The sequence below is a fragment of the Mus caroli genome, unplaced genomic scaffold, assembly GCF_978045245.1.
Source record: "Mus caroli unplaced genomic scaffold, Mus_caroli_1 scaffold_3, whole genome shotgun sequence".
NCBI classification, from domain to species: Eukaryota; Metazoa; Chordata; class Mammalia; order Rodentia; family Muridae; genus Mus; species Mus caroli.
In genome coordinates, this window is record NW_028227258.1 from 64,403,889 (window position 1) to 64,430,000 (window position 26,112).

General features: G+C 40.8%; 1 protein-coding gene across 3 annotated transcripts in view; it reads right to left on the reverse strand.

Moving 5' to 3' along the window:
• Positions 1 to 26,112, reverse strand: part of Rnf115 (ring finger protein 115) — a 68,245-nt gene that overhangs the window by 15,370 nt on the left and 26,763 nt on the right. Inside the window, exons 2-5 of one of the 3 annotated variants that reach the window (XM_021157721.3) lie at positions 24,476 to 24,534; positions 20,683 to 20,740; positions 5,802 to 5,849; positions 839 to 1,050 (exon numbers count right to left, since the gene is read on the reverse strand). In XM_021157721.3, coding sequence (XP_021013380.1) covers positions 839 to 1,050; positions 5,802 to 5,849; positions 20,683 to 20,740; positions 24,476 to 24,534 — 377 coding nt within the window. The remainder of the gene's footprint in view (positions 1 to 838; positions 1,051 to 5,801; positions 5,850 to 20,682; positions 20,741 to 24,475; positions 24,535 to 26,112) is intronic. The other 2 variants (XM_021157723.2, XM_085835646.1) reach the window with 2 other exon arrangements.

The following is a 26,112-nucleotide window of genomic DNA, read 5'->3' on the forward strand; positions in this document are numbered from 1 at the left end:
CAGCCATGCTGTCCTGCTACAGTGGACTCTTAGCCCTCTCTCTGAAACCACATGCACAACTCCATGCTTTCATTCATAACTAAGACAGATCCCAATGTTGTGGGATATACTTGGTTTACCTTTTGGTATCTTTCAAATTTCTTTTTCTTTTCCTTTTTTTTCTTTTTATCTATTTATCTTCTTTTTTATTTTGGAGACATGGTCTCACTGTATAGTCCTGGAATTCATTCTGTAGACCAGAGTGGCTTTCCAAAAAGCCATGTACCTCTGCCTCTCCAGGGCTGGGAATAAAGGTGTATGCTACCACATTCTTTTTGAGGCATGGTCTTAATATTTAGCCCAGGTTGGTCTTGAACTCATGCTCTTCACAGCCTGCCAAATGCTTACGAGCACGAAGTATCAAACTTAGCCTTTTCTAAAATTTGACAAATCCCCTCTGAGATGTTAATAAAAAATGCTACCGAAGTGTATTAGATATACCACTCTCTATTTTATCACCGATCCTTTTTTTTTTTTTTTTTTTGTCTTTTTTTGGGTTTTTTCGAGACAGGGTTTCTCTGTGTAGCCCTGGCTGTCCTGGAACTCACTCTGTAGACCAGGCTGGCCTCGAACTCAGAAATCCACCTGCCTCTGCCTCCCAAGTGCTAGGATTAAATAGCCACCACTGCCTGGCTATTTAATCACCAATCCTTAAATGATAATTCTTGAGTATGACATTCAGTTTAGCTTCATTTTCATCCTGTTTATATTTCTGTCTTTTCACAAAAGTCTGAGGACTTTATAAAGATTGGATTGTGCCAGTAACAATCTAAACAGCCCTTAACTCAAAACAACTCACCCTTCAATAGCTGGCGACCTGTCAGGACGAGTACTTCCGCGAGACCTGTATCTTCTTGTCATTGGCAACCTTGGAGGCCGACTTGGTCCCCAAAAGTCAGTGTGAGTTTGGTGACCTCTCTCATTGGCTCTATTATCTTGGTCCAGTGGATTGCTACTTAGAAATGGTCTAAAATCTTGTAAAAACATTGTGTGATCCAGATGGTCCCAAAGCTAGGAAAAAAAAAAAGCACATTAGTCTAGAATGTGAGAGGCTCAATCCCTTGCACTGGCTGATTGTAAACAAACACATTTAAAAAACTTAAAATAATTTTCTACATAATAAGAGAGCAAATGCCTAGCTCCTTTCCTTAACACTTACCTAATATCCATATCCACATGCCTTTGCAGTCTCCCCTCCAGAAATACACTATGGGCTAAAGGCTAGCAGGGCCATCCATCCCAAGCATAACTACCAACTCAAATCAGTGCTATACATTATGTTGTGTCACAGTGGATCTGAATTCCCAACAAAACAAATATATTTCTCCACTTGTAAAGAACGCTTCATCACTATGAAGTAGAGATAGATGTCTTTAAAATACATCTCTTGGGGCTGGTGAGATGGCTCAGTGGGTAAGAGCACTCGACTGCTTTTCCAAAGGTCCGAAGTTCAAATCCCAGCAACCACATGGTGGCTCACAACCACCCCTAATGAGATCTGACGCCCTCTTCTGGTGCGTCTGAAGACAGCTTAAGTGTACTTACATTAAATAAATAAATAAATCTTAAAACAAAAAACAAAACAAAAAAATAAAATAAAATACATCTCTTGACTTGACTCTGGCATCAAAGACAGGCTGGGTCAAAACTATGCCAAAGCAGTGCAGCTATGACTGATGAGAGCCTCTGTTGTACACATTTTCATCGTTAATATGGGAGGGAGAGGGACTGGGTTTGGGAGAATCAGTAAGCAAAGGGGAAAAGGCAAGGTAAATTAACTTTTTTAAAAGATTGTTTTTTTAAACTGTGTGTGTCTCTGTGAGTAGGGCTACACAGATGAATGCAGTGTTCAAGGACGTCAGAAGAGGGCATAGGATTCCCTGGAGCTAAGGTTACAAGCCACAGAACACAGGTGCTGGGAACCCCACACCATCCTCTGCAAGAGCACTGCGTGCTCCTAACTGCTGAGCATCACTCCAGTCCAAAACAAGTTGTTTTCAAAAAGAGACTCTTCTGCTTCCAAAGAATTTTACTTTCAAGTAGAAAGATACAGACACCAAACCCAAGCAGCACCCAACCACGGAAATGTTAGAAGCTCTCGAGTCCCACCCAGCCCCCTGGGGGCTGCTGAGGGAAGCTGTGGAACCAGCTGTTTCTGTGCTTCCTATTTGTGATTAAATGATCGGTCTCTGCCACGTGCTCCTACTACCAGGAATTGAGCTGTCCCACCATGCCTTCCCTGTCATAACCAACTCTAACACTCTGAAACCGTGAACCAGAATAAACCATTATCCCCTTAAGCTGTCTCTGATAGGTGCTGTAGTCACACAGATCCAAAAGTAACTAATACAGAAACTACACATGTTAGCTAACTGTAAGTATCATACGCAACAAAGGCTTGCATTGCCTCAGGATACCACCACAGCACTCTTTTCAGTATCAATATGTCATGGATAGTTTACATATTAAGATTATCATCATAATATATTCAACACATGTAAAATAGCACATGAATAAGATGTAGAGAAGATATAAGTCCATAAGCCATTTCTTTGTTATCACCCTAAAGCTACTGAAATTCTCTATGTATCCCTCTCATAACCGCCAGAAGTAAATGCTATCCAAATATTTTGTTTATAATTCACTGGCTTTGTTTTTCTATTTGTTATTTTAAAATGCTTATTAGCATAAATTAATTATACATGTAGATAAAGACTTTTATCACATACACTCCCCATTATACTTTATCTCCCTTCCACTCTTGCTGGTCCCTTCCTTTTCCCAACCAGCCCCCTTCTAGCTAATGTCTCTTCCACTTTGTTTTTTTCTTTTGTTATTATTTTCTTTTGTATTGTATATTTTTTTTGTTGCTCCTCTGAGTTTCAGCACGGTTGCTCACAGGGCATACATGATGTTATTTACAGACTTCCAGGCGCAGGGGCACCTTACAGCAGTGCACCACTGAAGGTGCTGCCTCTCCCCTCCCCCTCCCCCTCCCCCTCCGTGGGGTCTGAGGACACACACCCTAGTCCTCACACTGGCTCAGTGAGTGCTGTGCTCACAGAGCAGCCCGAAGCCCGATTAACTCTACGCTTTAGATTACTGTCAACTGTTAGCACAGCTGAGAAAATGGAAAAGCCAGAGCACCTTCAGCATCAGCTTCAGGAACTTGGCTACTTGTTGGGAAATGCAAAGTGGCACCAACTAATGCTAACAGTGTTTTTCTAGCCTACTTTCATCCCCAGATGGCAGCCCTAACCACAGCACACAGAATAAAAGAGTACATCTCAAAACTTCATCCAAACCAACACGAAGGATAAGAATAGCTCCAGGTCATCTGTCTCACAGTAGACTACACAAGCATAAGGGAAAAGAACTCATTAACAGAACTGGGTCTTCAGGACACAACTTACTTAAATATAAACTGAATGATTACAGAGTTTTAGTAAAACATTTGAAAGAATTACATAGTTTGACAAATTTGGTCTTGAAAAATAACAACAAAATAAGTTACTCTGAATAGAAGTAAAAAGACAAAGCTTCCAGTGTCATTATAAACAAGACAGAGCTCGGGCAGCTAAGCACACGTTCCACAGTGAGGACTGGGGCCTGAATGCCAGCACCCATGTAATAAGCTGAATGCTCCAGCAAGCACTTGTCTCCAGCAGGAGGGCAGAGACGGGAGGGTTACTAGGCCTTGCTAGCATCAAGCTAGCCAAGAAAACTCTGACTCGATAGAAGAGGCAGAGTGTGATAAGGGTGACACCTAAGGGCCTCTTCCGGCCTCCATACATGCACACACCAGCACATTCATATGCACATGCACTCACACGGAGATGCATAAATATAAATCAACAAACCTTTTAAAATATAAATAAAAATAAACAACAGGATAGATGATGTCTTCCACTTGACAGACCATGCTCTGAGACAACTGCAATCACACCCTCCACAGGCTTAAATGCTAAGGTGTTCCTCAGAGCTAAACAGTTATATGACACAAGAATCTCTATAAAAGTAAGAGAACTATAAACACATCACCAAGAAACATGTACAAACATATTACTATCAGAACTCCTCCTAAAAGCCCAGTGTAAATGTCCAGTGTCTATGGGCTAATGGAGAGGCACAGCAAGTCACATGGAGCTAGGCCTTAGCTAGCAGACGTCCTGCCTGCTGGATACTGAAGCTGAGGGTTTGATTCCCAACACCAAAAGGAAAAGAATGAATGTCTGCACAATGAATGCAGCCACACAATGAAGGAAGTAGTAATGCATGCTACAACATGGAGAAACTTGAAAACATTACGCCAAGTAGAAAAAAATTCAGTTAGAAAAGGTCACATTTTATATCATACCATTTATAGCTACTGTCCTACATAGAGACAGAAAGTGGATTGGTGGTTGATTTGTGTGGGGAAACTGGAGAAATAAGAAGTATAAATAGTTAAAAGACTGGGGGCTAATAGAAGAGTTCTGGGGAGTAGAGAAAGAGTTCCCGATGTTTACTTATATGAAGTGTTTTGCAAGCACTGGACCTAAGTTCAATCTCACAAACCCACATTAAAAAGAAAAAAACCTAAGTGTGAAATTATGCTAGCACTGGGGAAATAGAGATAGGCAAATCCCTGGAGCTTCGTGGCCAGCCAGCCTCGCCTTTTTGGTAAATTTCAGGCCAGTAGAGACCCTGTCTCAAAAGAAATGAGGACACTGCCAAAAGAACAACACATACACACATCACACTCACACACATACAAAGAGAGAGTGTGTCTATGTCTGACAGAGATAGAGACACACAGAGAGAGACTATGTATGCTTGAGTGCAATATGTGTGGGTGCTCTGGAATTAGTGGTAATGGCTATACAATGATGTGAACATGCTACACTGGTGAATTACATACTTTAAAAGAGTGAATTACACTGTATGTGAATTCCTTTTAATTTGAAAATATCACTAGACATAAAGAAACATAGGTCCATATACAATCCTAGCAACTTCATAATCTACTCTCATCAACAAATAGATCATCTAAACAAATTCAACACAGAAACTTCAAGGTTAAACTGTAGTACAGATCAAACGTGCTCATCAAATCGCTAAGGAAGTCTGTCAACAGCTGCAGAACACACATCCTTCTCAGTAGCCACAGAACAGTCTGTCTATAGCTGCAGAGCAAACACCCTTTTCAGTGGCCATGGACTCCTCCAAAGCAAATCGTATCTTAGACTGTGTCTTAGTCAGGGTTTCTATTCCTGCACAAACATCATGACCAAGAAGCAAGTTGGGGAGGAAAGGGTTTATTTGGCTTACACTTCATGCTGCTGTTCATCACCAGAGAAGTCAGGACTGGAACTCAGACAGGTCAGGGAGCAGGAGCTGATACAGAGGCCATGGAGGGATGTTCTTTACTGGCTTGCCTCCTCTGGCTTGCTCAGCCTACTCTCTTATAGAACCCAAGACTACCAGCCCAGGGATGGACCCACCCACAAGGGGCCTTTCCCCCTTGATCACTAATTGAGAAAATGCCTTACAGTTGGATCTCATGGAGGCATTTCCTCAACTGAAGCTCCTTTCTCTGTGATAACTCCAGCTGTGTCAAGTTGACACAAAAATAGCCAGTACAGACTGTAAAAAAAAACAAATTCTTAACAAATATAAAATAAATGAATTTTTATATTTTGTCAGATGATAATAGAACAGGTAGAAATAAATGGCAAGAAAAACTACACATTCTATAGAAATGATAAGAAACTGACACTCACTCTTGACTGATCAAGTCCCACTGAAAGATCATCGAACATAAAAGGGTCCTACAAGCAAATGAAAATGAAATTTACCAAAACCTTGTAAACTGTGAAGCAGATCTAAGAGGAACATAGATAGGTGGGAGTGGTTATATTCAAAACAGGACTCAAATAAATGACTTGATGATGTACCTCAAGGTCTTAGAAAAAAAAAAAGAGTAAGACAAATTCAAAATCAGTAGAAGAAAATAATAAAGGTAATAAAGGTGATAACGCAGACACTAAGACAACACAAAGGACCAAGAAAACATAGTTGAGAGATAAGTAAGACTGACAAACCCTTATCTAAATTCATCAAGAGAGAACACACCAATATTATTAGATTCAAAATGGGGATACTTCAACAAATTCCAATAAAACCCTGGGGTTCACAGTGAAATACTTGAAGAAAAACTTACATTCCAAAAAACTGCAAAATCTAAAAGAGATTTCTAGATTCATATGGATGAAAATTAAACCAAGAGGCTATGAAAGCCCAGGTGTGTCAAGGCTCATGCCTGTAATCTCAGTCTTTCGGAAGCTGAAGCAAGGGGATTTCCAGAGTTTGGGCCAATCTGAACTACGAAGTGAATTCCTGTGTAAAAATGAAAAAGAAGAGAAACAGAAAAGACGTAACCTTTCCTATAACATGCTACTGAAACAGTAATAAGCTGTCTCCAATGAAGAGGCCAGGACCAGACAAACTCATTCAATCATACCAGAACTTCGAAGAACTAGAAGTTCTCAAAAATTCAACAAAATAGGGCTGGAGAGATGGCTCAGTGGTTAAGAATACTACTGGCTGCTCTTCTAAAGGTCCTGAGTTCAATTCCCAGCACCCACATGGCAGCTCACAACTGTCTATAGTTGTAGTCACATTGGATCCAATGCCCTCTTCTGGTGTGCAGGTGTACATGCAGACAAAATATCCATATGCATAAAAGAAAAATGTATTTTTAAAAAAATCTATAAAATAAAAAGGGAACATTATCAAATTTATCCTATAAAGCTACTATTACTCTGTTACCAAAACAAGATAAATACATTACAAGAAAAAAATCTAGAGATTAATTTCCCTGGTGAACACAGATATAAAATTTGTAGGAATAAAATTCAAGTGCACATTAAGAAGCTCATACTCCACTAGCTGTAGTGGCACACGCCTTTAATCCAAGCACTCAGAGGCAGAAGCAGAAAGATCTTTGAGTTGGAGGCCAGCCTGATTTACAGAGTGAAATCCAGGACAGCCAGGACTACACAGAGAAATACTGTCTCCGAAAACAAGGAAGAGGAGGAGGAGGAAGAGATGAAGGAGGAAGAGGAGAAGAGGAAGAAAGGGAAGAAGAAGGAAAAAGGAGGAGGAAGAGGAAGAGGTGGTGGAGGAGGAGCATCTGCAGCAGCAATGACAGCAGCAGCAGTGACAGCAGCAGCAGCTCACACACCATGACCAAACTGGCTTCATTACACGATGCTATGATAGTCCAACATGTACAAACCAGTAAATGTAGTGAAGCATGTAAAGAGCCTTAAGGACAGAAATCACGTGGTTACCTTGATAGATACAGAAAAAAAATCTTTTAAAACTACAGTATTCCTGCATGATAAAAAGCTTTGAGGGTATTAGAAGAAACCTCAACATACTAAAGAATATATATGACAAAACTAAGTCCAATATTAGACTAGCTAAGGAAGAAACTTAAACCAGGATGTCCAGTCTCTGCTCTTATTCAATATAGTGCTTACTTCTTAGCAAGAGCAGTAATGAAAGAAGTAAATGGATGTAAACAGAGAATGAGCAGGCAAAACTAATCCTAATTGTAGATAACACAATCCTACACGTAAAAGTTCCATCAGAACACTCTTTGAACTAATAAACATTTTTGCAAAGTAGCAGTATCCAAAACTAGCATTCAAAAATCAGTACTGGGGCCAGCAAGGTGGCTCAGTGTGTAAATGAGCTTGCCGCCAAGCTAATGACCTGAGGTTAATTCTCACGACCTACATGACAGCAGGAGAGAACCAACTCCTGTAAGTTGTCCTCTGACTTCCACTGCATGCTCACATGAAAACACACACACAAATGCATAAGAATGTACATTTATTTATGTAAAGTGAATATAAAAAAAAATATCTTAGTTTAAAATGTTCAGTAAAGTACTAAAGAGATGTCAAAGCCAGTATTCCTTCCTGTATTCAATCCCTAGAACCCATGTGAAAAGCTACAGTGACTTATGCTTGTAACCCAGGCACTGGAATAGCAAAGAGAGGAGGATCCCTGGGGTCTGTGAACTAGCTAGTCAGGCAGAATCTGGCAAGCTTTTAATTCAACACTAGACCCTGTATCAGAAACTGGTGGAGAACAGCACCTGCATAAAATCCTGAATGACCACATGCATCTATAAGCCCAGTATTGCTGGGGCTGAGACAGGAAGGAGGATCACTGGGGCTGGCACAGCTACCACCAAATAATATTTGACAAAGATGTCAAAAGCATTAGGGGACTTTAGAGACGGTTTGATAGGTAAAAGCACTTGTTCTTGCAGACCTGGTGGCTCGTAACCATCTGTAAATCCAGTCCCAGGGTATTTAATGCCCTCTTCTGACCTCCACAGGCAACAAGCACGCACAATGGTACACATACCTACACGCAGGCAAACCATCCACACACTTAAATAATAAAATAAGTAAATCTAAAAAGTACATTAAAATTTTTCAGCATTTAGAGAACTACAAATCAAAACCACTGAGACTCCATTTCACCCCAGTTAGAATGACTGTCATCAAAGAAAGAGATAACACCAAATAAGACAAAGATGTGAGGATATGAACTCAACCTCCAGAACTCTTGTAAAAAAGCCTAGCATGGTGGTTCATACTTTTAATGCCAGACTGGGGGCAGGGGCAATCAAGAATTGATGTTAGATTTCGTAGAGCACTTTTGTTGCAAGTTTTGAAATAGGATAATCTTTTTTTAGAGTATTAATACAGGGAATTATATTAACTTATTTTTGATTGTTGAACCAACCTTACATTCTTGGGGTAAATTCTACTTAATCTTGATTTACTTCCCATTTTATATATTGCTTGGTTCTATATATTTCTTGTCAAAGTTTTATCTACTTTTTTTTACATCTATATTTAAAAAGAGATACTTTCCTTTCAATATCTCTATTTCTTTTTTCTTTTTTTCAAGACAGGGTTTCTCTGTGTGTAGCCCTGGCTGTCCTGGAACTCACTCTGTAGACCAGGCTGGCCTTGAACTCAGAAATCTGCCTGCCTCTGCCTCCCAAGTGCTGGGAGCCTTTTTATTTTTGAAAAGTACTTAAACACAATTATTCACAAAGTCCCTTAACATAGTAAAACCAATTTTCCATCAAATGTATTTATACACCATGCACACGTGCGCGCGCGCGCGCACACACACACACACACACACACACACACATGTGCATCCTTTCACATTCCAAATGTCTGTCTTAGTTACTTTTCTATGGCTATGACAAAATACTATGACCAAGGCAACTTATAAAAGAAAGCAGTTAATTTGGAGGTCCATGGTTCCAGAGGGTTACAGTCCTTGACCACCATGGCAGGATATATAGTACCAGGCAGGAATGGTCTTGGAGCAGAACCTGAGAGCTTACATCTGGTCCACAAGCACAAGGCAGAAAGAGAAAAAGACTTAACTAGGAATGGTGTGGGCTTTTTAAACCTCAAAGCACACACAACCCCTAATTTTTCTCACACAGTTCCACCTCTTCGGGAAATCTGAGCCTATAGAGGCCATTCTCATTCAAACCACCACATCTCACTCCCTGGCCCCTACAGGCTTATAGCCATACCATAATACAAAATGCACTGAATCCATCTTCAAAAAGCTCCACAGTCTGTCAGTCTCATGACTGTTTAAAAGTCTAAAGTCTCTTCTGAGACTCAAGGTAATCTCTAGTTGTAATCCCCTGTAATAGCAAAAGCGAGAGCAAATCACACACTTCCAATGCACAATACACATTATCATTCCAAGAGGGAAGAAAGGAAGCAAGGAGAGGAAATACTGGACCAGAACAAAACCGAAATACAGAAGGGAAACCCCCAAATCCTGTAAGTCCAAGTCTGATGAGGAAGGGTTTACTTAAATGCCTCGTCCTTCCAGCTTTGCTGACTACAACATGCTGCTTCTCCCTCGAGAGCTGTCTGCAGCTCTTCTTGGCAAATATGCCACATCTCTGACATCTCTGGCATCTCCAACACCCTAGGGTCTCCAACACAATCCAGATTTCACTTTCACAGCGTCATGTAATGGCCTTTCTGATCTTCCACATGCCTGACCTCAGCATCTTTCCTTAACCATGGAGGACGATTCCATAGTCCCTGTACTCCTGTATCTTTCATGGCTCTAAAGCCAAGAACTCCTATGCTGCCAAGTTCTGCTGCCTGCTTGGGATGCAGCCTGGCCCCCTCCTGGAATTACATTCATATAAGCTTTCCTTTGTTGTCACTCTTTATGATCAGATAATTCCTTAGGCCTTTTCTTTTCACAGATTGCAGGCTTAGCTACGTGGAAGTCTTGCTCTGGGCCACCACTCCCTTTTTTTCCATTTCTCCTTTATCTCTTTCAGCAGAAATCAAGGCCCCAACATTAAATTTCCTGGTTCTTTCTTGTTCCTCAAAGAGTACATTTTATACTTTTTTTTGCTCTGCTTTTTCATTTTCATTGTAAATCTGCATAAGAGTGATTGATCACTAATAGTCACACATATCAATATTAGGCCATCTTGAAATCTACTAATGAAATTAGAACAAAACTCTTCAATTTAGTTTCAGGCAAATTATTCAGATAAAGGCAAATGTAGCAACATTCTTTGCCAAATTATCACAAAAATGGTCTCTAGCCCATGGTCTCTAGCTAATGTTCGTCTATGAGACCTCTTGAGCAGGGCCTTCATAGCCCACATGGCCTCAGCACTACTTACTGTCTTCCTAACTCCTACTAGGATGGCCTACTGACATCCACTTATAGGCTTACAGCATTCAACAACTTTTCTAATTCAAAATCACAAAGTTTTTCACATTTCTCCAAACAACAGCATGGCCAGGCCTGTTACAGCAATATAACACTTTGTAGTACCAAGCTGTAGCTTTATACCATGATTAAGGCAACTTATAAAAGAAAGCATTTAATGTGGGGTTCATGGTTTCAAAGGATTAGAGTATTTACCCATCATGCCAGGGAGTATGGCAACAAGTAGGTAGTCATGGCACTAGAGCAGCAGCTGACAGCTTACAACTGATGCACAAGAACAAGACAGAGAGAGCTAACTGGGAACAGTGTGAAGCTTTTCACATCTCAAAGCCGGTGACACAACTCCTCCAAAAAGGCCACATCTCCTAATCTTTTCCAGACAGTTCTACCAACTGCAGACCAAGCTTTCAAATATGTGAACCCATGGTGTCATTCTCATTTACACCATCACAAATCCCAGCTTCTGAAGTAAATGATGTGATTACTATGTCTTTATAATGGCTGTAGATGACACTGAAAGGTAAATACAGTCAGAGTAGCTGTTCTGTGATGGTTACAGTGACTGCTTACCTGATAGAATCTAGAATTATTCAGGACACGAGCCTTTGAGCATCCCTATGAGGCATTATATACACTAGGTTAGTAGAGGTGGGTGGCACCATTTCATAGGCTGAGGTCCTAGGCTGAAGAGAAAAGAGAAACTAAACTGAGCGGCACCACCCACGTACATGTGTATATCATAGCCAGTTGCCTCAAATGCCTGCTCCAGACTTCCCCACACGGTGGACTGTGAAGTCAAAATCACCCTTTCTCCCTTAGATTGTTTTGTCAGGGTGTTTTATCACAACAGGAAAAGTAACTAAGAAAGAGCTTACTTTCAGCCAGGTTTTAGATACTTGAAACTAAAGCCACATCTTCATCAAGTTTTTATTAGCAAATGTAAAGAAGCAAGGAGATCCATTTGTCACAGAAATAACTTCTACTTAGCAATGGTTAGGAGGAAGGTTGAATAAAATCAGTTAAAAAGCTAAAAGTAGCCGGGCGTGGTGGCTCACACCTTTAATCCCAGCACTTGGGAGGCAGAGGCAGACAGATTTCTGAGTTAGAGGCCAGCCTGGTCTACAAAGTGAGTTCCAGGACAGCCAGGGCTATACAGAGAAACTCTGTCTCAAAAAACCAATAAATAAATAAATAAATACTTTAAAAAAAAAAAGCTAAAAGTATAATTTAAAAGACTTGTGCTTTAAAAGTTCTAGCTCCAGAAAATAACTTATATTTAAAAAGCCAGGCATGGTGGTGCACACCTTTAATCCCAGCACTTTAAAAGCAGAAGGGGAAAGATCTCTGTGAGTTTCAGGCCAGCCTGGTCCACATAGTTAGTTTTAGGCCAACCATAACTATAAAGCTAGATCCTGTCAAACACACACAAAGAGAGTGAGAGAGAGAGACAAAGACAGAATTTTGTTTTTAAATATATTTTACAATAAGAAAAGAACAATGGATGGTGAAAGAAAGTAAAACTAGAGCCCTGGGCTCCTGGAACACAGGGCATGGCCACTCACACCCATACCCTCCCACCCCCAGCACTACACTCAGAAGCAGGAAGATCACTGAATTCAAGGCCAGCCATTTTACATGGCAAGTTCCAAAGCAGCCAGAGCTACAAGAGAGTCTTGACCAGCCCTGCCAAGATAAAAGGAACATAAAAATTAAACTGTTTGTAATATTAAGGTAATAAAAGAAAAGGACACCCCCAAAATCATCTGAAGATTGGCTACCATCATGGCAGACTTGTTTGCTTGTTTGTTTCTTTGTTTTTGTTTTTCAAGTTAGTGTTTCACTGTGTAGCCCTGGCTGTCCTAGGTCTCACTCTGTAGACTAGGCTGGCCTTATATTCAAAGATCTGCCTGCCTCTGCCTCCTGAGTGCTGAGAGATTGAAGGTGTGTGCCACTACCACCCAGCTAATTTTACTTTTTTATCGAAGATTTATTTTTAATTCTATATGCATGTGTATCTAAGGATGGGTATGTACACACAATTGTATCTGCAAATGGAGGTCAGCGGAGTCAGATCCCTCTAAAGCTAAAGTTAAAAAGTGGTTGTGAGCCACCCAGTGTGGATGCTGGAAACTAAGCCCGGGTCCTCTAGAAGAGCAGCAAGTGCTTAATCACTTAAAATGGCCAATGGTTATCAACAATTTTACTTAGTTCAATCTAATGGACCTTTATATTCTTCTTGATCAACTCAGGGCTATCTGCAGGCAAAAGGTAAGATGCCTCCCACAAGTCCCAGCATGACAAATGGATGCAGCATGAACTGGCCCTGTGGAAGGTGCTGATGAAAGTAAAAGCAGCACTGTCCCACCAGTGCTGACCTCCCCTATCTACCTCACACCACGCCAGTGCGTGCTGACTGTACACAGAACCTATCAACCACAAAGGTGAAACACAAGAACCCGACCTCTCACCTCCACCTCGAACCTCTCTGCTCACTCCTTTTCACTACTACAGGAATGATGTATCTGCTACCAATTACATTACTCCAGTAGATAGAATTACTGTATTAGGAAGCTGCATAAGTGAAGGAAAGAAATTTAGTGTGGTTCTGAGCCCGTGTGCCTACTCTACAGCCTGTCAAATGGTTCTTCACATATAAACTTAGGGCATCCATGTGATCACAGTCCAACTGAGTTGTCCAATTAGGTTCAAGAAAAATAATTTTCAAAAAATTGAGAATTATTTTTAAGTGTATGGGTGCACCAAATGTGTGCACTACTCAAAGAGTCCCGAAGAAGACACCAAATCCCCTTGGAACTGGTAACCCTCCCCGCACAGCCATGGTCCCCTGGAAAAGCAATCAGTGCTTCTAACCACTTAGCTAAGTGTCTCTCCTTCTGTCTGGTTGCTATGCTTTATTTCTTAGTATGTTCTAGACTCAGGAGGGCAAGAAATAAGTATATATAATTCCATGACCAACCATCATACAACTAGACATATCCAACAGAGAATAATAGTTTAATAAAAATAGTGTAAGCATAAAAAAAGATGCAATCATAAAATATAGATTAACAAATAGTCATTCACATAAAATATATGACTAGGAACACAAAGACAGCAAAATCCTAAGTAAACTTTAAAAAGCAAAATTGTAAGAGAATAAATTCAATGATTGGAACTGAAAAGTTATTAAGCATACACAAGAAAAATGGTTAAGTACTATGCCAAAGAAAATTTTAAGCAAAAATAAAATAATGAAGGGCTGGAGAGATGGCTCAGAGGTTAAGAGCACTGACTGCTCTTCCAGAGGTCCTAAGTTCAATTCCCAGCAACCACATGGTGGTTCACAACCATCTGTAATGGGCTCTGATCCCCTCTTCTGGAGTGTACTCGTGTGTGTGTGTGTGTGTGTGTGTAATAAATCTTTATAAAAAAGAATAAAATAATGAGACTATGGGAGATTTTTAATCTTTATAAAACCTTCTTAGGCCTTTAACCCCACCACTCAGGAGCAGTGGCAGAAGTAGGGAGATCTCTGTGAGTTCAAAGCTAACCTAGTCTATATACATAGTTGCAGGCCAACAAGAGCTACAAAGTAAGACCTGTTTTTTAAGAAAGAAGAAGGAAGGAAGGAAGGAAGGAAGGAAGGAAGGAAGGAAGGAAGGAAGGAAGGAAGGAAAAAGAAAAGAAAAGGAAAGAAAAGAAAAGAAAAAGAAAGCCTACTTAATGTTGTTCTATCTTTTAGTACTTAAGTCACAGTATATCAGGAAGGAATCTGAAAATAATACGGATACAAAATACTCTTTTGGGTTTTTTTGTTTGTTTGTCTTTTCTCTGAGATCCACTTGCCTCTGCCTCCCTAGTGCTGCACTTAAGAGAGTGGCCACCACGGCCCAGCAAATGGAGACACTCATAATACTTTAGCACCTTTGTTTATACACCATGATTTTATATTATAAACTATAATGCATCTTATGTGACAGAACAAATAAACTTCTCAGAGTACCCTGTCCTCTTGTGCATACCTGGAAGCTCTTTTATCTTACTTTTAGAAAATCTGAGGTAGCAGCTATAATCAATTCACTCACACTGTGTCTTTGACTCTGACTCCCTCTCACTCCCTTGCCCTCTCCCCACTCCACCTCTCTGTGGTTCAGTGTGCATGCATGTGTGTGTGAGCGCATGCGTAATCTTGGAGACTTACCCTGAGCTTTCCATCTCTAGTTTCAAAGGCATTCTTGCCTGTAGGACAATCAATTTAAGCTTATCCCCAACTAGCTTACAAACAAATGAGACTCACACTATGGTCATTTTATTTGGCTTTAACAATTACTGTGGGGGTAACCCCTATTCTACTCTTCTAACGGCAGGCCTGGCTACCTCCCCAATGGTGTTCCCTAGTTACTTGCTGTTTTTCCTGGCCATGTGTTCATCATCCATCTCCCCTTATGATAGCTACCTCTCTCCCCTCCTTCTTCCTCCTCCTTCTCCTGGTCTCCTCCTCCAATCAGGTTATTCCAACCCCACATACCTCTAACCTCTCCAGTAATAGGCTATAGCCAATTTTATTTAACCAGTGTTGATAGACATTGGCAGAGTGAGAGGCCATTGCTATTCTGAGGTTGCTAATAAGAACCTGAAGCAATGAGCTCAGTTACCCAGGGATGCATTGATTACTTGAAAGTCCCTAACACCTGGTGACATCTGCTCTCAAGAGTCAGCTTGTAGACATCTTAGATTCACCCTCTACTACCTCTCACATGTTACTCAAGTATTGTTGCTCTGTAACTGCTAAGCCTTTTCCTGTCTTCTTTCCCAACTACCCTCCCCACTCCACCCTCTCTTGAAAGATAAATAAATATTAAGTATTTTGGAAACTTTCTTGGAAAGCTTTTTTTCTAATATATCCATTTAGGGCAGCCAAGAGATGGCTCAGCAGTTAAGAGCACTGGCTGTTTTTCCAAAGGACCCTGGTTCATTTCCCAGCCCACACATGGCAGCTCACAATTTTCTGTAACTCTTGTTCCAGGAGATCCAACACCCACACCCAGACATACTGACAGGCAAAACATCAATGTACATGAAATAAAAATAAAGAAAAAATTAAAATTCAGCTAGTTATACAAAATAGTTTCACATTATCTAAGCAACTCAGTAAAGAAAAACACAGATGCAAGAGGTTCCCAGGACCCAATGGGCATGACATTAGCTGAAATACCCAACAAAGGGAGATAGAATATGTAGAGACCATATCAGCGGTTAAGAACAGTCCCTGGTTGAGGGATTAGGCCACCCACCCATCTCAAAAAGATTAACTCAGAATTGCTCCTGTCTCAAAGGGAATGCAGGGACAAAGAGTGGAGCAGAGACTGAAGGAAAGGCCATCCAGAGACTGCCCCACCTAGGGGTCCATCCCATCTGCAGACACTATTGTTGATGCCAACAAGCACTTGCTGACAGGAGCCTGGTATAGCTGTCTTCTTAGAGGTTCTGCCAGACCCTGACCAATACAGATGCCTATGCTCGCAGCCATCAGACTGAGCACGGGAACCCCAATGGGGGAGTTAGGGGAAGGACTGAAGGAGCTGAAGGGGTTTGCAATCCCATAGGAAGAACAACAATATCAACCAACAGACCCCTCAGAGCTCCCAGGGACTAAACCACCAACCAAAGAGTATACATGGAGGGACCCACAGCTCCATCTGCATATGTAGTAGAGGACTGCCTTATCTAGCATCACTGGAAGGGGAAACCTTTGGTCCTGTGGAGGCTTGATGCCCCAGTGTAGGGGGATGCTAGGGTGGTGAAACAGGAGTGGGTGGCTGGGTGGGGAAGCACCCTCATAGAAGCAGGGGGATGGAGGATGGGATGGGGGTTTGCAGAGGGGAAACCGGGAAGGGGGACAACATTTGAAATGTAAATAAATAACCAACTAGAAAAAAAAAAAAAAAAAGCACAGAAAAATCAAACATAAGCCTATGGTAAAATAACCAATTAGAACATAGAAAGTACCCTTCCAGTTTGGTCTGGTGCCCTGAGCAGACCCTGGGCACAACCTCTGCAGCCAGTCCCACAACACCCAAAGGGAGATTTACTCCCAGGCGCTCTAACACTCCCAGGATCATAGGATTAGAGGTGAGGAGGACACAACATCTGCCTCAACACCGGGAGTAACTGGGACCAGCAGGACCCAGGCACCCTGGAACTCTGCCCCACCAGTGGCACAGGTTCCTTCTGGTCTGAGCTGGTGCCCTGAGCAGACCTTGGGTGCTAATTCCACAACCCGTCCCATAATACCCAGAGGAAGCTCCACTCCCAAATGCTCTAACATGCTAAGGTCCACAGGATCTCAGGGTCCCAGGATCCCAGGAGCTTGATCACACCATGATCTCAGGGTCCCAGAGGCAGCTTGACTCCCAGGAGCTCTGATACACCCAGGATCTCAGAATCACAGGATCCCAGAATCACAGGATCAAATAGACAGCTGGACTCTGAGGAGCTCTGACACAACCAGGATCACAGGAAGGACAGGTTCCAGTCAGATATAGCGAGGGCACATAGCACTAGAGATAATCAGATGGCAGGAGTCAAGCGTAAGAACACAAGCAACAGAAACTAAGGTTACTTGGCATCATCAGAACCCAGTTCTCCCACCACAGTAACTCCTGGATACACCATCACACGGGAAAAGCAAGATTCGGATCTAAGATCATTTCTCATGATAGTGATAGAGGACTTTAAGAAGGACATAAATAACTCCCTTAAAGAAATACAGGAGAACACAGGTAAACAGCTAGAAGCCCGTAAAGAGGAAACACAAAAATCCCTTAAAGAACTACAGGAAAACACAATCAAACAGGAATTACAGGAAAACACAATCAAACAGGCGAAGGAAATAAAACCATCCAAGACCTAAAAATAGAAACAATAAAGAAATCACAAAGGAAGACAATCCTGGAGTTAGAAAACCTAGGAAAGAGACCAGGAGTCATAGATGCAAGCATTGCCAACAGAATACAAGAGATGGAAGAGAGAATCTCAGGTGCAGAAGATATCATAGAAAACATTGACACAGAAGTCAAAGAAAACGCAAAAAGCAAAAAGCTCCTAACCCAAAATATCCAGGAAATTCAGGATACAATGAGAAGACCAAAACTAAGGATAATAGGTATAGAAGAGAGTGAAGATTCCCAACTAAAAGGGTCAGTAAATATCTTCAACAAAATTATGGAAGAAAACTTCCCTAACCAAAAGAAAGAAATGCCCATGCATACAAGAAGCCTACAGAACTCCAAATAGACTGGACCAGAAAAGAAATTCCTCCTGTCACATAATAATCAGAACACAGAACGGTTGGTACATTTCTGTATCTGTGTCTCCCCATCCACTTTATGTGTTTAAACTTGCTTTCCAACTACACTGTAATACTGTGCAGGCAAGGCAACAAGAAATGTGCTTCCTGCCCCTACTTGTATTAGAAGCAATATGTATAAAAAGTTCTCACCTAATTCTTCAAAATCCTTGGGAATCTCAATAATATTATTATAAAGACATTCTTCCAGTAATAAAATGTAAAACATCATTAAAAAAAAAAAAGTTAACCCTCAGTAGACAGAGGCAGGTGGACCTCTGGAAGATCAATGTGGCCTGGTCTACAGAGTAAGTTCCAGGTCAGCCAGAGCTACATAAGGAAACATTGTCTTGAGAAAAGGAAAAAAGAGAAGGGAAAGAGAAAATTAAATATTGAGGCATGGTGACAAGAAAACTCGACTGAGGGAAAACTTGGCATGATTACACCTTACTACAAAGCCTGTCACTGCTAAGGAACATGAACTCACAACCATGACTTCTGAAAAATTAATACCTGAAGGGTAGCCCAGGTCACAGTGTCAGATATAGCCCTACTAAAGTTAGAGTGCCGACCACATATACTTTCCTTCTTACTCAATGCATTTCCTCCTCGTGAATCATACATACAAAACTGACAGATCCATCTATTTCCATTTCTAAAAGAGAACCAATGCTTAAAGAAAATCAAGTGAAGTTTCTTCTGCACATGCACAATCAGGAACAGACTGTGCTCCCAGAATTAGCACACCCTGGGAAATGCTAACTCACATCAAGACTGCCAGGCTCACACAGAGTATAGAGACTTTAAATGCTTCTCAATCTATCAACAAGAAAACACAAATGAGTGTTCAAATATGATCTGTCTGGAGTCAGGCTCACATCAACTCATCTTAAAGCAGTTAAGAACTGACTAAAAATCTTAGATGTTAGCAATTACCGTAGCCATGAACAAAAGGAAACATCCTAACACAATTCTTGACTATAACATCATCAACAAGGGGGGGATACATTTATATCTTAAGATAATTTTCACCAAAAAAAGGAAAATGCAGTGATTAATAGGCTTATTAACTATGATTCTAAAATAAAAGGGAATTCTGATTATGGTATTTAACATTGAAAAATTGTTTTGGTCATATGTCAGCTTTTAGCTCCTAAAAGCTGTGTGGCATCAGAGAGGTAGATAAGTAAAAGAAGAGAGTAAAAGTGTTTACTGTCCAATGAGCTGGATTTTCCCATCTGGGAAACAGTCTCCAAACCACTACAAGCACGGAATATCAACGCCACTGAACTGTGTACTTAAAAACAGTTTAAGATAACCAGGCGTGGTGACGCACGCCTTTAATCCCAGCACTCGGGAGGCAGAGGCAGGCGAATTTCTGAGTTCAAGGCCAGCCTGGTCTATAGAGTGAGTTCCAGGACAGCCAGGGCTACACAGAGAAACCCTGTCTCGAAAAACCAAAACAAAAAAGTACTAGGCATAACAGTACATGTCTATAGTCTCAGCTTCTCCAGAGGCTGAGGCAGGAGAATCAGTTGAGCTTATGAGTTTAAGACAAGCCAAGGCAATATAGTGAAACCTTATGAAACTCCTTCTCTTAAAGAAACAAACGGTTCAAACTGTTACACAAGCCAAAAAGAAAGAGGTCAATGAAAAGCCAAAGTATTTTGAATTGAAAAATAAATGGTATTAAAGGACACTGACTGTTTTCAAATAAGAATTCAGAGTTCTGATTTTCTAACTGAGCTGGTGCCATATGCCTATGAATCCTAGCACCCGGGATGCTGAGGCAGGAGGAATTATGGTTTCAAGGTCAACCAATGTTACATAGTAAGTATGAAGCCTGCTTGGGCCATATAGTGAAACCTGTCTCGGGGGCAGGAGGGGGGGTGCAGAAAGACAGAGAGACAGAGAGAGGGGGATAGAGAAGGAGAGAGAGAATAAGAGGGAGGGGCAAGGGGAAAAGAGAGAACTCATATTTAATATATGGATGCTATATTATACAAAAGAATAGAAGTTAATTAACTAAGGGTACCATCTTAGGATCTGAAAGGCTATAAATATACTTATTTCACAGCAACTACCATGTTAACAAAAGGTAAATTCTAGAAACTTGTATTATACAGTGTTTTTTTAAAACTGCTTTATTGCAATTGGGTAATAATAATTGGGCTGCCACTGCAGCGGAGGCTACAATGTTCTGCAAACATCACAAGCTTTTCATTCATACACAGAAAGCAGCAGCAGAAAAAGAAAACACAACCAGGGTTGCAGCGGGATATTTTACAGGCTTTGACTTTTTCCTCAGAAGAAGCATGCCAAACCCTTAGCCACTGAGGACACAGATCTTTCCAGGTTACCCTTGACTGCATTCTTCTCACACATCCATCCTCAGTGATGCAGCATAAGGTGGATGGTTATCTGTCTCTAATCCCCAGCCATGCCCTAAGCAATCTCTACTGTCAAGGAGAACTGTTAGGAAAACTTACCTCTGCAAAATGTGTCGCTGTGCTACTGTCTGTCCGGCTTCCACCACCACCTAAAAAACTAAAGAGAAAAGTAACGGTGGTGACTCTCTCCTGGGATGAGCTCCCTCCCTGCCCAGAAGCTAAATATAGGTCGGGCCAAATGAGCAAGCACAGCGCTCAATGGGGAAAGTCACTCATCCCAGCAGGACACCTGCCAGACACACCACGTCTGTGAGGTATCTTAACACAGACAGTAAGAGAGGGAAAAGAAAACTGGCATACCAAACAACAAAATCAAGTGATTTTCAAATGAATTAAAGCTACATCAAGTGACAACTTAGAGAGAGGTCACTGCACAGAAAGAAAGGCTCACAGCCAGTAACACATCCAAAGTTAGCCTAGCAAAGAAAGAAAAGCAAATATGTATCTTTAAAGAGTCTAAGAAAACAAAACTATTTCAGCATGAAACCATTTAACCAGATAGATGATCAAGACAACTGAGTTTAGTATCTTCTGGAATTACTAAATGTACACTATAAAGGGCCTAGTCTAATTAGCAGATTAGAAAGAATTCAGTACCTATTTCTTCTGTGAATAGGTTATCCTGTTCTTAGATTATCCTACCCAGCCTTCAGGGCTACCTCATCCGTGAACTGTTTCTGACCTCACCGACCGAGTATGACTCCTCCACATCCCTCTGCGCTGACTCTGGTTCTAAGTTCTACCTGGCATTACTAATAGCTAGGATTTGCCTCAACCATCTCAACCCTTTGATCCTTTCATAAATATAAACCGAAAGGCCAAAAACTGTATTTTATAATTAATACCTCACATATATACATTTATTATTTGTCAGATGTCAACTTTGAAAACCTTGTGATGGCATATCCTATACTTGTAACTGCAAAATAAAAGTTGCCGAATTAATAGCACATGACTAATTGAAAAACACCTCTCTTTTCAAGGACCCAGAAGAACAGAAAGAAATTAAATCCCGCTACCCATATGAAATTTGCAGAGAAGAAACTGGCTAGCACTTTTTAAAAGGGAGAAAGAACTGAGTCACAAAAACCTGCTAGAAAGCTCTTCCAGCAACAAACACAAGCATGCATCCTAATCATAACCCTTCTAAGGACTGAAAACTACCTTCATCTTCAGGACTACAGCCCGACTCCAGACACTGCACTGAGCTCACTGAGGAAGCAAACGCACCCTAGTCAGTCTAAAACCAAAGCAAAGATCCTTCTTTCTGTACTTGTCTCAAGCCTTGGTCTCATGAGAAACCATCCGAAACTTGTGTATGTTTAAGAAGTTAAAAATACTTTTTAAGGGCTGGAGAGATGGCTCAGCGGTTAAAAGCACTGACTGGCTCTTCCAAAGGTCCCGAGTTCAAATCCCGGCAACCACATGGTGGCTCACAACCATCAATAATGAGATCTGATGCCCTCTTCTGGGGTGTCTGAAGACAGCTACAGTGTACTTACATATATAATAAATAAATAAATCTTTAAAAAAATACTTTTTAAAAAATTATTTTAGTTATGCAACACCTATACCAAATAAATACTTGCACTAGATTCCACAATGTATGGCTGTATAGATATTTTATTGCCCAACCCTAACAGACTTCTAAGGATCATCTTCCCTAGGTTGTGCGGTTGTTGGTAGAGGTGGTGGTGGTGGTGGTAGAGGTGGTGGTGGTGGTAGAGGTGGTGGTGGTGGTGGTGGTGGTGGTATGTGTCTTGTTTTTGAGACGTGGTCTGACTTCATAGTTCAAACTGGCCCTGAGCTCACTATGTAGCCCAAACCAGCTCTTCTGCACCTTAAAAGAACTAAGCATAGAGAAGACATAATAAAAACAACAATTTTCTAATAAATTTTACAAAAATTAAGAAAATTTACAAGATGTCCTCTAGCATGTGTGGAAGCAGGTGGGGCCCACTATCTTATATTTACATGCAAAGACTTCATCGCATTGATTTATTTTTCTGGTTGAGCCTAGGGCTTCATACAAAATAGGCAAGCATGTCTACCACTGAGCTACATTTTCTCTTTTTACTTTTTCTCTAGAGACCAGATCTAAGTGTCCAGGCTGACCTGAGAACTTTACAGCCCAGGCAAGCCTCATGATCCTAGACTCATCCTGCTTCCGCTTCTGAGTAACTAAAATTTCTGGCTTGCAGTATCAGTCTCAGCTTCAATAAATTTTTACTATTCACTATTAATCACTGCAATTGCCTAAGTACTAAAGTCAGCAAATACTTACAAATTTTATAAAAGGGAATAATAATTCATTGCCTGTAAGACTCTGAGTCTAAGAATAAAATTTCTTTCCTCTTTAAAAACACTGACTTCACCAGGCAGTGGTGGCACACGTTTTAGTCCCAGTGCTCCAGAGGCAAGGGCAAGCAAATCTCTTTGAGTTTGAGGCCTGACTGGTCCATAGAGTAAGTTCCAGGACAGTCAGGTTTTGAGGGAAAAAAAGGGGAGGGGTCTCAAAAAAAGAAAAACCCCACTGACTTCATTCAAAACTCACAATATTTACTTTCCAATAGTTACCACCACTAGTATCTATACAGGACAGTCTTTGACCTATACAGGTACAAATATCAGAGTTGAGTAAAAATAGAATCCACAGAGTTCATAGTAACCTGCCAAAAGTTTCTAGATTCTAGCTAGTTATTATAGCCAGGTATAACTGCACTTTGTATGAGAGTTCTGTATGTCTAGGAGAATATCCATTAGTCACTCCTCGACACCCAGTACACTCTGAATTCAACACATGCAGAGCATAAGAGCTAAAATATTTGAGGCAATTATAACAACACACAAAAAATCCCAAGTTAGCATGCTATCCACACACTACTAATTTTGCTGTCATGCTAATCTTACAGGCATAATGCTGGCATTGTTATTTAAAGCCAAAACCGTTACACCAACATCCAAGTGTTTGTACCAAACTAGATCCCATGCCACACATTGCCCCAGAGGCTCCAACTCATTTACACATGTAATCATCAGCAATTAGAACAGTAAAACTAACAGTACATACTTTAAAATGTGTAGTTTTTCCTGGTTGTGGAAGAGACCTTCAACTTTAGATTCTGCCAACAGCGATGCAAGGGAATGAACTGGCATAAAGCTCCAAAGTCACTCCAAGATTCATTGTGAGCAGTTTATAGTTTGTCAAATTGTCAAATGCTAGAATTAAATTACTACAGTTTTATTCATAAAAAAGAAATATATTATCACTTAGAGAAAATATTTCCTTTTTATCAATATTATACCTATACCAAATCCAAGAAAACAAACCCAAATATTAATATTACAGCAGCAAGATGACAGTCTGAAAACAGCAATCTTCATCTGAACCAGGGGCCTGTGGCTTTTCATGGCAAAGCAACAACTCAGTTTCCTGGGCCAGAATATACTGTTTGCCTTGTCCTCATCAGAAGTCACTCCATAGCCCACCAAATATGTGCATCAGCAATTTAACTTCCAGCAACAAAGTAGTCACTAAGAATTAATTAGTAATCCAAGAGGAACCCCAAAGAAGCAAATGAAAACTTAGTAAGTTTCCTTTGATATGGCTACAGAGGTTTTCTAGATGAGGTGGATAAAATATACCATCACATTGATTTCCAAATTTTCTTTCCTTTCCTGTTCTCTCCTCCTCATGTGTGTGTGTGTGTGTGTCTACTCAGAGGAGAGGGTAAGCTACAAAACAAATCCCTTCTATTCCACTCAGTCAACACTAAGGGAAAAACAGTTTTAATACTAGAAAGATTGGCTTATCCATAAGCTTATACAATACCTGGAATCATCTGTCACTTCCTCAATAAAGCCTGAGTCACATCTGGGACATATATATTCCTATAAAAGAAAAGAATAAGTAAATAGAAGTTTTTCATTTCATTAGGAATCTAAGCATGTGGCTTTAGAATATCATGAAGCACAAAGCTGATGATCAGCTAACAAGATGACCCAGAAGGTAGAGGAACTCTGCTGCCTGATGATCTGAGTTTGATCCCCAGGACCCACACAGCAGAAGAGAACAGACTTCCTGCAAATTGTCCTCTGACCTCCATACTTGTGCCATTTCATCACATACCTACACACACAATAAATAAACAAAAATGTAATAAAAACTTTAAACATTTTAGATGTATTTATTTATGTTTATAGGTATTTTGTTTGTACGTGTGTCTGTGCACCAAGTGTGTGTCTAATGCCCATGGAGGTCCGAAGAGGACAGTGAATCCCCTGGAACTGGAGTTACTGATGGTTGTGAACCATACAGGTGCTACACACTGAACCCAGGCCCTTGCAAGAGCAACATGTGCTATTAGCCATTGGGAAATCTCTCCAGCCCCATTTAAAACAAAATTAGCTGGTTCTGAACTGTACATACTCACCAGGCAATGGTGGCACACACCTTTGATCCCAGCATTCAGGAGGCAGAGGCAGATGGATCTCTGAGTTTGAGGCCAGCCTGGTTTCCGGAGTGAGTTCCATGAAAACCAGGGCTGCACAGAGAAACATATCTTGAAAAACAAAATGAAATGAACAGGGAGAGAGAGAGAGAGAGAGAGAGAGAGAGAGAGAGAGAGAGAGAGAGAGAGAGAGAGAAAGGAAAGGAAAGGAAAGGAAAGGAAAGGAAAGGAAAGGAAAGGAAAGGAAAGGAAAGGAAAGGAAAGGAAAGGAAAGGAAAGGAAAGGAAAGGAAAGGAAAGGGAAAAATGTATATACTTGCTAATTTCCAGGCTGTTTTGTTTTCTAATAAACTCTAGAAATAAAGAATTTCACAAGATATTTACAGAATGGTTGCATAACTACCTAAGTGGCTCTCGTTGAGAGGATAAGAGGGAGGGAGTGTTACCGATTTCTCTTTCTTTGGTTGTTTCTGTTTGTTTTGTTTTTAATTTGGGATGATTTGCATTTCTATCTTTTTAAATGTTTTTGGTTTGTTGTTTTGGAGGAATGATCACAAAAACTGGGTGTTTGATGTCCTGGTTAGTTTTATGCCAACTTGACATAAACTAGAGTCATCAGAAAGGAGTCCCAATTAAGAAAATGACTCTATAGGATTAGGCTGTAGGCAAGCCTATGGGGCATTTTCTTGATTAGTGATTGATGGGGGAAGGCCCAGACCATTATAGGTGGTACCACTCCTGGACTGGAGGTCCTATAAGAAAGCAGGCTAAGCAAGCCATTGGGAACAAACTAGTAAACAGCACCCTCCATGGCCTCTGCATCAGCTCCTGCCTCCAGGGTTCCTGCCCTGCTTGAGTTTCTGTCTTGAGGGCTCACATCTGCTGAGAGCTCCTCATTCTTCAGTCTTTCAAATGTTTGGATTAAAGACATGAGCTAAATAGATTTCCTAATATATTTTCTCAATAGCAGTGGTTCCATGTGAAACGTTATATTCTCAGCCTTTAATGAACAAGAATTC